The sequence below is a fragment of the Rhinichthys klamathensis genome, unplaced genomic scaffold (assembly GCF_029890125.1).
Source record: "Rhinichthys klamathensis goyatoka isolate OS25496 unplaced genomic scaffold, OSU_Roscu_1.1 h1tg000056l_1, whole genome shotgun sequence".
Lineage (NCBI taxonomy): Eukaryota > Metazoa > Chordata > Actinopteri > Cypriniformes > Leuciscidae > Rhinichthys > Rhinichthys klamathensis.
The window spans coordinates 3,699,471-3,714,706 of record NW_026606601.1 but is presented as its reverse complement, the minus strand read 5'-3'; the positions used below and the strand labels follow the sequence as shown (position 1 = coordinate 3,714,706).

The 15,236-nt window shown below is 37.6% G+C and overlaps 1 protein-coding gene across 19 annotated transcripts in view; it reads left to right on the top strand.

Moving 5' to 3' along the window:
- The window catches only part of cacna1ab (calcium channel, voltage-dependent, P/Q type, alpha 1A subunit, b), a 126,355-nt gene that overhangs the window by 46,232 nt on the left and 64,887 nt on the right, over nt 1-15,236 (top strand). For all 19 annotated transcript variants that reach the window (XM_056248672.1, XM_056248677.1, XM_056248674.1 and 16 more), the window contains 2 exons: nt 3,857-3,962; nt 4,391-4,530. In XM_056248672.1, coding sequence (XP_056104647.1) covers nt 3,857-3,962; nt 4,391-4,530 — 246 coding nt within the window. The remainder of the gene's footprint in view (nt 1-3,856; nt 3,963-4,390; nt 4,531-15,236) is intronic.

Genomic DNA, 15,236 nt, shown 5'->3' with positions numbered 1-15,236 from the left:
TAGAATTTAACGTCACAAATAATAAAATACAGAAAATAGAGCGACAGAGTGAAAGAAATGGGTTTCAAGGAGGAGAGGAGCAGACTCTTTAATCTGTCAGTATCTATTTTTAGTGTAGCGTATATGGAACAGGAGGGGGAATTCATAACTGAAGGCTTTTTAGCATGATGGATCACACACACACACACACACACTCGCTTCAGGTCCCTCTGCAGGAAAAACTGAGCAATCGAAGAGGAAAGGAAAATGCAAAGATGGAGACAGGAAGACCACGGTGTGCCAAAGACAATGGGAAAGCGAGTTGGCGAGAGCCCTTGCTGAGTCTTGTGGATTCTTTCATTCAATTTGTAAGGTTGTTTGTTTTATTTCAGTTGAGTTGTGTTTATCTCATCAGCTCTGTTTCCCCCTAAAGCACACAGTCAGCTCAAATCTAGAGCGCAGAAACCCTTCAAAAATAAAAAAAGATAGAAAAACCCTGGCCAACACGTACATGTCCATCAAACCCATGCAGTTACAAGATGTGTAATTCTTGTCATTAACTAACAAAGTGCTGTCAACTCAAAGGTCAAATTTACAATGAAGTTCTCACTGTTATTTCTTGCAGGAAGTGGCAGAAGTGTTAATTTGAGCTTGGTTTTTCAGATTAAACATTTGCACACACAAACTAAAGGTCAGTCCTTTTCAGTTTCAGTTGGCAACAAGGGTTGTTACAAATATGACTAAAGTTGAGTTCAATAAAGGAATGCACAATGACGTAATGGAGGGTGCAGACAATGCAGGTCTTGTGACTCGTTGTCCTTTAAACGATGCCCATGAAAAGTTTCTGAAGCCTGGAGGTCTAACTGACCGTATTAGACGACTCTCCTCTCCTCTGGATTGCTTTCTGATAATGTAATATGGAGGTTTTAGTTGTGAGCAGTCGAGCGTTAATATGCTGATGCTTTATAATGCAGTGTGCTCATGGGAGGGAGTGTACAGTGTGTGTGAGGTGATGGGAAAGTAGGGACAAGAATAGGTGGTCATGGGAAGGTTTGAAGGACACCTTTAAAAAAAGTTATATTTAAAGGAAAAAATGGCCTTTTAGAAGTTAGCGGAATCTAACAAAGCCTCATTGGGGACATCCTTAATGGATTCCTGCTTAAAACAAGAATAAATTGCAAACCGTAATTTAAGATGAATTTTCTGAAACCAAGTAAATTCATCACCGTTTAAGGCTATTTAGATACTGAAACAAACCAAAAAGATTATTATTATTATTACTGTGTAGCTATAAGCATGTATGTTTTTGAGAAGAAGAGACAAATATACCTTATTTAGAAGGAAACCATTGTATATATTTGGCTGTGTTGGATTTGTGCGCAGACTTTTTAATTAAAGCAAAAGAGATTGAAAGAGGGACCTGGCACCATCACTACCTCTTATTAGTCTAATACACATTTAAACTGCTGATGGAGAGATGCAGTAGACTCTCTCAGATGCTGGCCAACTCTCCATTTCACAGCTCTTCTCTCTCTCTTTCTCTGTTGCCAGCGCTCCCTGCCTTTCCTTTTCTTTTCCTCCTCATTTAAATACATCTACATTCTCACTGTTGTCCTTCCCTATCTTATTTTTCTCTCCTTCTCTCTCTCAATTACCCTTGTACAGAAACAGAACAAGAGAGAAGACTGTTGAAATGAGAAAGGAAGGTTTCAGTTGTTTAGTAGTTTAGTGTGCAGCACTCTGCAGCATCTCTGTCTGTGGTTTCTGCCGTGAAGGGTTTGCACAAATGCTCGCATTTCATTTCTCAGAACAACCGCTCTTGCACATGCTCACTTCAGCGCTCGAGTGGTTGCCATGGATACCACTTTATGTCTCCCAGCATGCATTGTACTGCTAGCCGTGTTAGCCCTGAGCTAACTGTGTGTTGGTGAGTTCAATGAGCTCTGAATAAGCATAAGTGTGTTTGTGTGTAAGGACTTAGTCAGGATGTGAGCTTGTGTCTCTAAGAGGTCTGTGTTTGCTCTTTTTGTACTTTACATGCAGTATACAGACAGATTGATGTGAATTCTGGTGGCATGTTCATATGCAGGGCTGCAGACTGCGACCAAATGGATGCATTTTGCAAACTTTTTCCTGCTGATGTGACTAAATTTTGTTCGAGGTCATCAGCCCTGAACTGCCATTTCTGTTGCATATGAGAAACATCAAACAGCAAGCGAAACGAAAGCGGAACGAAACCCTTGTACTTGTTATTGCGCTTCTCGGATAGATTATTAGCTCGGAGCAATAATAGACAATGCATTGCGAGCTCAGAACAGGTACTCGCGAGCCGATCTTTGATCACACAACACTGTTACTACACAGGGCTGGGAGATCCAGTGTGAAAGCGTTTGAATTCGCCACAGAATTAATAACGTCGCTGCAAGATCTAGTGAGAAGCATTCAAATTGGATGCAGAATTCTTTGTTATAAACCATATCAGATCAACGCGGTATCCAGGAGAAACATTTTGCCATTAATGAACAAGCTAGAAGGGTTTCCAGTCCACAAATCACCAACATTCACCATGGATTTAATCTAGTAGTGCTAACTGTAACCATGGTATTGCGGCAGAAATACATTATTCATTTCAGGGTTCGTACAGCCTTTTGAGAATGAAAATCAAGCACGTTTTAGAACTTTCAAGTGCTTCACACTAATTTTTCCAGCAGTTCAAAGCTCAATTATTTATTTATTTTATGTTATTTTAATGTGATGACCAAAAACGTTGTTTGTTCATCCTACAAAGATTGTCCCCATTTGTAAAACTAAAAGTTTCAAGATGTAGGAAAACTAACACTTGGTGGCAAACAAACAGTTTTATTATTATATTATATTATATTATATTTAGCCTAAATCTTACAAAATTTAGGTTTTATGTTTAAGAATAATCAGTAGGTTAAGAAAAATGTGTATTAGTAATTATTAATAATTATACATATATTTTTTTGTCTTATCTTCTAAAACTTCTTGAATAAATGTATGTTTGGATATTTTTACTAGAAAACAAGACAAAAATACTGATTAAGAATAAGTTTTTGTAATGTATTGAAATATATTAAATATGCACAGTACATATAGTATCAAAGTTTTATGAACTTTATAATAGTTTGAATGTAGATGTATGCTTGTCATCATATAGTGTAATGCAAACATGTTTATCCATGTAATTAATCAACTTAAAATGTTACCCAAGTGTGTAGCAGTCATCACACAGACTGCATGTGTTTTTGTATGTGTGCTTATCTGTATGTCACATGCATGACATAAGCGGTTATGGCAAGTGCTGAGAGTGTGTGTGGTATCAGTGCCAGTGGCAGCTGGTAAAGAGACACACAGTAACTGGATAATGAGTGCTCTATTACAGCCAGGCTGAATCTGTCCACACTCATCTGTTTTATACAGCCCTGCAGCCCTGTGTGTGTGTGTGTGTGTGTGTGTGTGTGTGTGTGTGTGTGTGTGTGTGTGTGTGTGTGTGTGTGTGTGTGTGTGTGTGTGTGTGTGTGTGTGTGTGTTTATTTTTGTATGTATACTGTATGTGTGAGCCCAGGCCTACAGCTCCTTATCACTTACACTTGAACGCACATGGTTTATCCAAACTCTGCAAGCGGAAAAAATTATGTGCATGATTTGTTGTTGTAATATTAATTTTAATACTATTTCAAGTAATATTATAGTATAATAAAATTAATATTTTGACATTATATTTGGTTATTTTTGTGACATTGCATAGATAAGTTCATACATTTTTATGATGGCTAGGTGATTTTAATATTATGGTAAAAAATACTTTTGAAATATAAATATGTTTAATGTGAGCCTTAACTTTGCCTCTTACTCCGTTTGAGTGGATGATTTTAACCACCATCATTGCCAACTGCATCGTACTGGCTCTTGAACAACACTTGCCAGATGGAGACAAAACTCCACTGTCAGAACGACTGGTAAAGTGCAACACACACACACACACACACACACCCACACACCCACAATTAGCTATCTAAATGGGGACATTGCATAGACTTTTGGATTTTTACAATATCAACTTTATTTACTTTATTTTTATACTGTTTTACAAATGCACTTCATTTAGTATGATATATAACCTGTTTTCCTCATGGGGACCAAAAAAGTCCCCATAAGGTCAAAATTTACTGGTATTACTATCCTTGTGATGTAAACCATCCATTTGGTCCCCATAATGTAGGGAATATCAGGTACACACACACACACACACACACACATAGTAAAAGAATAGTTTAACACTGTCATGTAAACATTATTTTATCTGCTCCTTTCTGTTCAAGTATCCACAGGACAATTTGAGAGTCACTTGTTAATACAGGCACTGTGTGTTTTCTTTCTCTCACAGGATGACACAGAGCCCTATTTCATTGCTATTTTCTGTTTTGAATCGGGCATTAAGATTCTTGCGCTGGGATTTGCCTTCCACAAGGGCTCCTACCTGAGAAATGGCTGGAACGTGATGGACTTTGTAGTGGTGCTCACGGGGTGAGTTAAACAAACACACTCACTACATGGTGTCTGATGTCATTGCTCTTGTATACAAACTGCTGAGACCAAATTAAATATAATTTGAGCTGCTCGATTTATGAGTCAATATAAACAATTGTCAGATGACTCTCTGGAATACTTGATTCTGTTGGTCGATGGTGGAGTTCTGATGTCAAATATTTTTGTGTAATAATTTCTATGTTTAGTGAAGGACCGAACATTAAAATTGGAGTGGCTCTTTTTGACAGATTCATTAAAAGAGTAATTTGTTCATGATACAGACTACACTATTCATAATTTTTACTTTTACATGCAGTTAGAAATGACAACGCAGACTTTTTGTCTGTTTTATAAAGCATTTCATGGCCTTTTTAAGCTCTTAACTTGGATATAAAATAGATGATTTATCTGTAGATTGCCTTATGACTGGTTGACTGCACATTATTCGTAACATGTATGCTAAAAGATATACTTTTCGCATGGCCTAAATTAGCCTAGAGAAAAACACCCCCCCCCTCTGGAACTCTCTGTGTGAAACAACACTACATACACAGCAGAGGTCTGGTTGGATGCTGGCTCCCTCATGCCTTAATGAGCACACACACACACACACACACACACACACGGATTCTCATACACAGGGCAGATCACAGCAGCACCTTGGGGAGCAACCATCAGGGCACGTCTGAAATGTCACCTCACAGGGAAGCAGAGAGAGAGAGAGAGAGAGAGAGAGACAGACGGGTGTGTTGTAGTATTGCAGTTCTAAAGAAGGGCAGGGTCATGTGACTCCATTACTCCATTCCCCTGGGCTTTGAAATATTGGAAAATTAGAGGAGAGAGAGAGTGTGTGTGTGTGAGAGAGAGAGAGAGAGAGAGAGAGAGAGAGAGAGAGAGAGAGAGAGAGAGAGAGAGAGAGAGAGAGAGAGAGAGAGAGAGAGAGAGAGAGAGAGAGAGAGCTCGGTGTTGGTTGATGTGGAAAGATATATGGACTGGAGGAGGAGGAGATGAGAGGCTGATGAATCCACGATGGAGTGAAAATTCTGAAAAGCTCATTTCTGCTGGTTAGTGCTGGTTTGGTTGGCAAAATGCTGGTCAACTAGCATCATCATTATGATTGACAAATGGAGGCTTGGTGGTTAAGCTAAAGGACTAGTTCACCCAAAATGAAATCTCTGTCATCATTTACTTGTCGTTCCTTACCTTTATTGCCTAATTTCATACATGGAACACAAAAGTCTCTTTTCCATAAGTGAATGGTAACAAATTTGTCCCCATTACCACTGGCTTTGTATAAAACAGCTACATGGACATTCCAGTAAATATATATATTTTTATACACACTATCGTTAAAAAGGGGTCAGCAAGGACACATTACTCAGCAAGGACACATCAAGGTAACAGTAAATGTATTTATAATGTCAAAAAAATCGATTTCAAATAAATGCTGGTCTTTTTAACTTTTCAAAGAATTCTAAAAAAATGTATCACGGTTTCCACAAAATTATTATGCAACACAACTGTTTTCTACATTGATCATAATAATAAATCTTTCTTGAGCAGCAAATCAGCATATTAGAATGATTTCTGAAGGATCTTGTGACACTGAAGACTGGAGTTATGATGCAGAAAATTCATCTTTGCATCTCAGGACTAAATTATATTAAAATTATAAGTATATATTAAAATACATAACATTTATTTTAAATTACAATAATATTTTACAATATTACTGTTTTTGATCAAATAAATGCAGTCTTTTTGAACACAAGAGACTTCCTTCAAAAACATTTAAAAAATCGTACCGACCTCAAACTTTTGAAGGGTAGTGTAAATATATTTTAAGTGTAAGAAGTCATGCAGGTTGAGAACGACATGAAGGTGAGTATATGATAATGGAATTACTTTTGAGTGAACTGTCCCTTTAAAAATATTGGTAAGATCACCAACATACCAGCATCCAAAACACACCATGCACTGTTGACCAGCAGTGCTTGTCTTTTCAACAGAAACTAGTGAAAGTAGAAATGATGGGAAGAAGGAGAGAAAAAATCTAGAACATGGAGGATAGAGGTGGAGGGGGAAGGGAAGAGAATGAGAACGAGGGAAACGTAATGGAGCAGGGCGAGCGGGTGTGTGTGTTTTCGTTAGCTGCTGCAGTAACCTGCTTTTCACTACTGCAGATGATCAATCAACTAGCCCCGCTTTTAGACACAGCCAGATCTTCACACACACAAGCAGCTGTGAAACTGAACATGGCTAATCATTAACTACATCCTCAATACACACATTTTTACTCACCGTCGACTGCTGTGTGTGCATATTGGATACATTTGTAAGCATCAGCTGACATTCACAGCAGTGTGTGTGTGTGTGTGTGTGTGTGTGTGTGTTAGAGAGAAAGAGCTACACTTTGATGATACAATGCATTCTCCTCCATGCTGCTTCCTGTAGCTTTGATTTCTATTTACAGACAGACTCATACATTCCTTTACTTACTGTAACAAACACACACGCATACTTTCATGTTAGACTGTCATGTTGTGTCACTTTTAGAAGAAAGTGATTGTGTTTTTTCTCTTTCTGTCCAAGAAAACATATTTTAAATTAGTTTTTTTAATTGTATTAAATTTATTTTATTAAAATAGTTTATTAATGATATTTTTTTACTTTTTATTTTATTAAAATAAGATCTTTTAAATATTTTATATAATAAATATATATAAAAAATATATATATTTTTAATTAACAGTATTTATGTTTTACCAGCACAGACCTTTACATTTATACCATGACCCAGCAGCATAGGAACAGTCTGAAAAACATTTCCACTTTGATTTTAATATAAATATTGTGATGGGATGTTTACTCAGTAGTCCTGATTTGATGACAGTCAGGTAATGGGCGCTAGCCATAGCAGGATTACTGCTCACTGCTTGCACAGTTGTTCAGTCCACTGCCAACATTACCAGCTGGCAGAAGCTTTTTCTTGGTCTTAAAGTTTCACAGACCTATTTTTTTCCTCATTCTGCAGCCATGCAAAACACACTCTTTAAATATGATTAGCTATTTCTAAAACTGTGAGGACAAGTCAGTCATAATGCTCTGAAAAGGATAAAATAATGAATAGTTCATGCATGAAAGCTGATTGGTCACAAGCTGATCCTACAGTCAATAAGGTTGCTCGCTCAACATTTTAATAGTCTGGTTCATTGTTTGCTGTAAGCTAGTCTGCTACGGGATTTATGTCTATTTTGTCTATTTATGCAGCAGCAGCATATCTTACATGATCACAGTAGAAGCAAATACAATAACATCTCCATATTCAATAACATGTTAAAACTATTCCGAGAGTTGTCATGATTGAACTATGACTATGGTGTAATGAAACCTGGCTGCCATCAGCTTCTACATTAGTTTGAGGTTGTTTCAGCCTTTCGACTGGCACAGAAATCAGAATTGCTTTGTCTTTGAATAAAAAAATAGAACTAAAGTTAGAATTAGTCTGAAAATTATTAACAGAATATTGGACACTGATGTCGTTACATTTCATTGTTCCCTCTCACATGTGTAAATGTTTAGCCGTGGTCGTTCGTTTTTAGTGTCTGAAACAGAGAGCTGCACGGGTCCGATTTTGTAAATCCGCACCCGCCCGTACCCGCAGTGCTTAAAACCGCATCCGACCCGTTTTCCGACAGCAGCACTAATTAAAATCCGCAACCCGACCCGACCCGCTTAAAATAGAACCGAGACCCGACCCGCACCCGAAGTAAAATCAGTTTAGCCAATCACATTATAGACACACTTTTTTCACATTTTTATTGCCTTTGGCGGCTTGCCTTAAGACAAGGACAACAGCCGAAGCTGTCAAAAAGCCGATAGCCTATACAGAACATGGCTAACGTTACCACAAAACAATGCAATTTTGTCTAGCACATCAGACAATTTCACACCACACATAGGCCTACTTAACAGTTTAAAATTAGACAATAACAACAGTGTAGGCTATGTGATAATTTTAAATGAAAGAAAAGTCCAGTTGTATGCGAATCCTAAACGCTACATACACCGTCTTGAGTTTCGATGAAGTATTGTCGACAACTTTATAATCTCCTCTAGCTATTTTTTTTTTCAACTCCTCACTATCCATCTAGACGACTCATGCAGCAGTTCGAGTGGTTGTGATTTTTTAAAAGTGAATGTAACGTTAGGCCTAGAGACTCATGGGAGGGCGCGGGCTCAAATAAACTAAAAACAAATATTTTATCAACTTGAAATACAGGGCAGGAATAGTTTTGTAGATGTGTTCTTAAAAATCTGCATTTATTTTTACATTTGCACGTGACTGTTTTGAACCCGTGTTTAGACCCGCGTTTCCCCGTGTCCGACCCGACCCGCATCCGTATCCGACACAGTTGGATATTTTTCACCCGTTTGAGCAAAATTTGCGGGTCACCCGAACCCGTGCAGGACTCTGGTCTGAAATGCTCTTTCGTGTCAGTTGAAAAAGGATGTTACTTCTGACAAGGGCTGTGGTTGCAGTACTCCCTCGAGTGCCTCTCCATCAGCTCGAAAACTCTAGTTCTACATTTTAGTTTCACCTCGTGGATTTTACATCAAGACGTCAATGAAGCTTGACAGCCGAGTGACAGACTCTCATGACCTCTGAGCAGAGTTTGCTGCTGGTCACAGAGCGGTCACTGGTCACAGCGGACAGTCTGAAAGAGCTCATGTTGAATCTGCATTTGAGTAGTTGACAAATAACGACGTGAACTTGCTTTTTTCAACATCAGGATCTTTTTAAAAGTCAGTAAATGTGTGTTTGTACATTATGAAAAGACTTGAATATAAAATTGATGCATATGTAATTTACAATATAAATATCATATATTATATGCATCTATAATGTAAAAAAAAAAACTATAATTGTTTTTTATTGTAGTTCTTAATTGATTCTCCTCCATTTAGTAGGGCTAGGGGTATATCGAGTTTGTATGATATATTTCTTATAAACAATATGGAATGAGGCAATACCGTTTATATCGATATACTATACTGTAGTTTGATACGAGCACATCTAAAAAAACAGCGGAGGATGCAGAGTGTGCTGCTGCGGGGAAGGTGAATAATCCACTTTGTCCTAAACATGAGCCCTGCTTTATATCAAGGGCTTCATAATAACTCATAAGATATAGTTAACATGGACAGTTTAAAGCGGCTTGCCCCTTTAGATGCTCTGACAGATACATGCGCTGTTTAATGCGTTTGGGTTGTGGTGTTTTCCTCAGTGCATAACTTAAGTAGGTATATTCTCACTCTGTAAATGTTAGAAAGTCCTGCAAATATTTCCATTTTGTTGTCAGGAGAGGACAAGCCTTATGCAAGTGAATCTCCGCTAAACGGACAGACTTCGGTGAACGAGCGCCAAACAGTATAATAATTCTGACTAAAATATAGATATTGCTAAAATATTTGTAGTTGGACAATACATGTGCTATATTTGAAACCTACAAGTAAGTGAGTTTTTATAGCAGTAACTGTAAAGTGACTATTGTAATGGGTTAATCAAGGCTAATATAATTTGTCTGTGCTTTTGTTTTTATTTATTTTTATTTTTATTTTATTTTTGCACATAATAGTCTATATAGCACAGCCTGCATGGTTACATTCACTATATTTGTTTTCATAGCCTTCAATATGAACATTGTTTGTTGGACAACATTGGGCAAGATGTGAAATATACATATTTTTAAATAAATACAATCATTTTTATCCATGTAGAAAACGTATAAAATACCGAGATATGTCGCCATTCAACCAAAAAAATACAGAGATATGATTTTTTGGCCATATCGCCCAGCCTTGGTACTACTAAGTACTTCCATTTTGAACCAGTACCGTTATTAGTTCCCTATCACATTCTGCATTACCACTGCCATTGCTTGTGCTCGTGTTGCCAATGTACAGCTCTTACTTGGCAGATTCCTGAGTCGTGACTGCGCTGGCTATTGGCTGCCTGCTCTGTGCCAATCTGTGACTTCACTACTGGCACACACAGCGAAGAGAGACAGAAAGGAAAAGAGCAAGAGAGTGAGAGAGACCAAGAGAATAACACCATGGTTTAGCCTGTAGAAGATTTCTCAGTTTCTGGACACACCTTAGCACTGCCATGTGCAGCTGTTTCCATAGCAATGTTATGTAATAAGAGAGAACCGTGGAAGGCCAGAGAAGACACCACTCTCTCTGCTTTTCTCACTTTATCGTTCTCTCTCACACTCTTTGGTTTGCCATCTCCCTGTGTCTACACTCACATATAGTCGCTTATTTTAAAATTATGGAGGAGAGGAACATTTAAACATTAATATGGACCAAGTTGAGCGGTTAAATTGAGTTGAACAACATGGAACAGCATTCTGGCACATTTGTTTAAAAAAGACAGCATTTATTTGCAGTTTGTATGCAATTAGTCCAGTTTCTATTTGATCCAGTACACACTGTCACCATTTTGTGAGTGTACTCACTCAAAAACCCATCAAAGTGTGTTACATTAAGCATAATGCCTAATTGTGCATGTCATTTCAAAGATAAAACGTTTCCCTCCATTATATTAAATCATAAAGTAACTTGCTCTGCCTCTGAAATAACCTTCTACTTAACTTTTTGTTTGTGGAAGTAAAATATGTTCAAACATATATATATATATATATATATAGAAAGTAGTATTTTCTCGTAATACATACAACAAACAATAATCTGTTTTATTTACATGATTTTAAATCTGGCTTGCCTCTTACCCTTCCGCTTCTCTGCATCATTTCCTTCTCGTCTTCTCGCTAATATCACAATTAATTTTTCAAAAAGACAGTGTGAACTTGTGCGCTTGTGTCTACATGATCTTTTTTGAGAACATGTCCAGGAAGTTATGTCTGTGGGACGGTACCGTTGCGCCGACCGGACACCAGGTTAAAAGCGTGTTTCAGGAATAGATGCACTTTGAGTGAGTGGAGTGTGTTTGTGCGTGAGTGTGTGTTGATGTTAGAATAAGTGTGTTTCAGGGTGAGTGTGTGGTTGAGCCCTATATGGAGGTGAAGGGAAGGATGTCTTTCTCTGAATGACTGCAGAGCAATAATGATAATGGAAATGATGGCAGTGGTACAATATCCACACAGGTAGAAAACCTCCCTCTTTCTTTTTCTTTTTTTTTTACATTCATTTGGCAGACGCTTTTATCCAAAGCGACTTACATTGCATTTCAAGGTATACATTTTTACAATCTTATCAGTTCTTGCGTTCCCTGGGAATCGAACCCATGACCTTGGTGTTGCAAGCGCCAACACTCTACACTTTGAGCTACAGGAAAGCTCTTTCTCTCTCTCTCTCTCTCACCACACACACGTCATGTTGCACACATTAACATACACCTTCTGCTTGTGTGTGCTGGTGAAGTTGCTCTTTCTCTTGTCCTTGAGACGGCCACACACATGCTGGTTGCCACATAAGGACAGGTGGGAAGGACAACAACTGAAAGCCAGAGAGAGAAAGTAAGGCTCTCAGTAATAGACGGAGAGTGTGTGTGTGTGTGTGTGTGTGTGTGTGTGTGTGTGTGTGTGTGTGTGTAATAGAGAGAGACTGCATAAGTGTGTTATGTAGTTGTAAAGGGTGAAAGAGGCTTTCCATGTTTCTCTCACCCTCATTTTTCTTTCATCACAAATGTAACAGTGCAAGAGGGGGACTAATAGGGAAAAAGCATTCGTGGAAAAAGGAGGGAGGTAAGGGAGAGGTAGGGGGAACGTGAGAATGCAGAGAAAACGCGGGTGCTTGGTAACAAGGAGCGGAGAGGATGAGAGGAGGGGGAGGGAGTGACCATCAGCTGTGTTGAGATCAGAAGGAGCAAAAATATATGTATGTATATATATATATATATTCTAGTCCTTAGATTTTATTGGTTGCCCCTTCAATATAGGTCTAATGGAGATTTAAGGATATATTGTCTGCCAGGTGAAAATTTGAGGGTACTCTTAAGAATTTTGATGTAGGATTTTCTCTCAGAAATTGCTAGTGAAGTTCACAAATAATTACAAAGAAATGGCAAGTAACACTGAAATTGTATTGTAATTGAAAGTATTTTCTTGTAAACCTCCAGTAATCTTGGAAACTTAAATCATTAAATAATACAAATTTTGTACAATGTATGAATGCCTAAAGTAACAACCAGTGCCAGAATTTAACAAAAATGAAATCATTAATTTGCCCCTAAGATTCAGATATTTACTCTCTAAATATGTAATAACGCATTACATGTTTTCCCATTAATCTCAAGTACTTCAATTGAATCAGTCCATCAAAATCATTTTTATATATAGTATATTTCTAAATATAGAATATTATGCTTAAAATATTATAATATTTATTTGTGCATGTTATATAAAATACACAAAGTTTGGGGTCTGTATTATTTTATTTTATGTTTTTGAATTAAGTTTCTTATAGTCACCAAGGCTGCATTATTTAATCAAAAATATAGTAAAAACAGTAATATGGAACTATTATTACAATTTAAATGATCTGTTTTCTGTTTTAATATATTTTAAAATGTTATTTTTTCCTGTGATGGAATAAATGGATGGAATCAGCATCATTACTCCAGTCTTCAGTGTCACATGATCCTTCAGAAATCATCCAATGCTGATTTGTAGCTCAATAAACATTTATTATTATTATCAATGTTGAAAACAGTTGTGCTGCTGCTTACATTTTTGTGGAAACTAGGGCTGTCACTGACATTTGTTTTGGTAATCGAGTAATCGTCGATTATTCTGACGATTAATCAGATAACTTTTGTTTTGTGGTAATAAAAATAGACCTAAGCAAAGACCTAAGCCTTTAGAATGACTTTTTATATAAATGCATTTAATTCAAATGTTCACTTAATCCTTAATATTTGGCCACTTCTTTACGATAGAAATGCTACAGCCACTGTAATTTTTTGAACAAGGACATGTAGACAGCAAAACATGCAAACTCAGAGCGAGGGTTATTTTGAAATCGCGATGAACAGTTGGCATATTTAGAAACATATTGATATTCTCCTGTGCTGGCGTAGGTTTATAAATGATTTACCTTACACATCTGATGAAATAGTGCACATTGCTTTCCCAGATGAACGTCATAAGCAAACCAAACTCACAGCATATGCAGAGATGGAGTTTGAGACGCGCTCCGTGCATATAAATGATAACAGTTGCAACAGTACTTGAATTTAATTGAGGAATCTTGACACCCATAGTGGAAACCATCTTTCAGGATTCTTTAAATAGAAGGTTTAAAGGAGCAGAATTAATTTTAAATAGAAATAATTATAATAGACTACATTTCAATCCATACATATTTACTGTCACTTTTTATAAGTTGAATGCATCCTTGCGCAATAGAAGTTTTAATTTCCTAAAGAAAAGTTTCCTAAATAATAAAAAAGTAGACTGATGCACATAAGGGGCAACAATTTTGCCCCCACATTTTAAATTTCTGGTGCATTTTTATAACTTTGCCCAAAAGCTTAAATTAAAAGTTAATTTCTGACACTGGTAACAACACGATTGTGGCTATCATTCATGTCTGTAGCACAAATAGTTCAGGTCAAGTTATGCACCCAGGTGTAATGCTGAGAGTTAAGGGCTAATCTAAATCCATAACCTTAAGTGTGAGCAATAATAAGAGGGCATTATCAATGACTAAGAGACTATAAGAAAGGAAGCTAAGTCAATTTTTAAGGAATTAAGTTATATCATTTTCCCAGTGGTGAAAATGGACTCTTCCAGCAGTCTGTCGCCATACTGATCAGATCACACTCTCACACAGAAGCCCGATATGAGAAGTTAACAAAGAAGAAACCTATTCCACCACTAACAAGAGGCCTATTTTACAAACTTTGTTACAAGAAAATAGATTGTGATACCAGATCCTTGTCGCACTCCCCAAACAAACACCCTCACATACCGCTCAAATGCACTGTATTCCCAGATGCCCCGGCCTGAGTGTACAGCATTGAATAATGTAGAGTTCGGCTGCATATCAGGATGACCTACATTCAGCACGAACGAAAAGCTGGAGGATTCCTGCGCCGTTTTGTTGCAGGAACCAGCTGTTTTCTGGTGCCGGCAACATGTAGAGGACGTGCTAATGAGGTGGACTTTATGTAGTCAATGGTTAAACTGCGGATAAGTATGACACTGTGGTCAGTCAGTGAATTCTCACCATATAAAAGGGGGAGGGAAGGGAGATCAATCGAAAGGGGACACTTTATCTCTCACTCCTGGCCTGGTTGCCGCGGCAATACCGAGATTCCATCAATGACAGAGGGCCCGTTGCCGTGGCAACGGTTATGAATGAGAGAAGGCTGGTAACCGTGGAGACTCCGTAAAATAGGAATCGCCGGTTGCTATGGTGATGCCGTGAATGGGGAGAGACCTGGTGGCGTGATGTTGGAGAGAGACTTCCACGATCGTCATCCACATCTTTTTTTGTAAGGAAATGAGCAAGACAACACAAAATCTATTCTTAGAAACATTCTTAAAGCATACACATATTAACGTAATATGTATTATCATACACAAATAAACTGTAAACAATTGCCATTTCACTAACTTCTACCAGACATAGCCACGCCCTTTCTCCAAATCAGAAAATTCTTCCTGTCAATCATT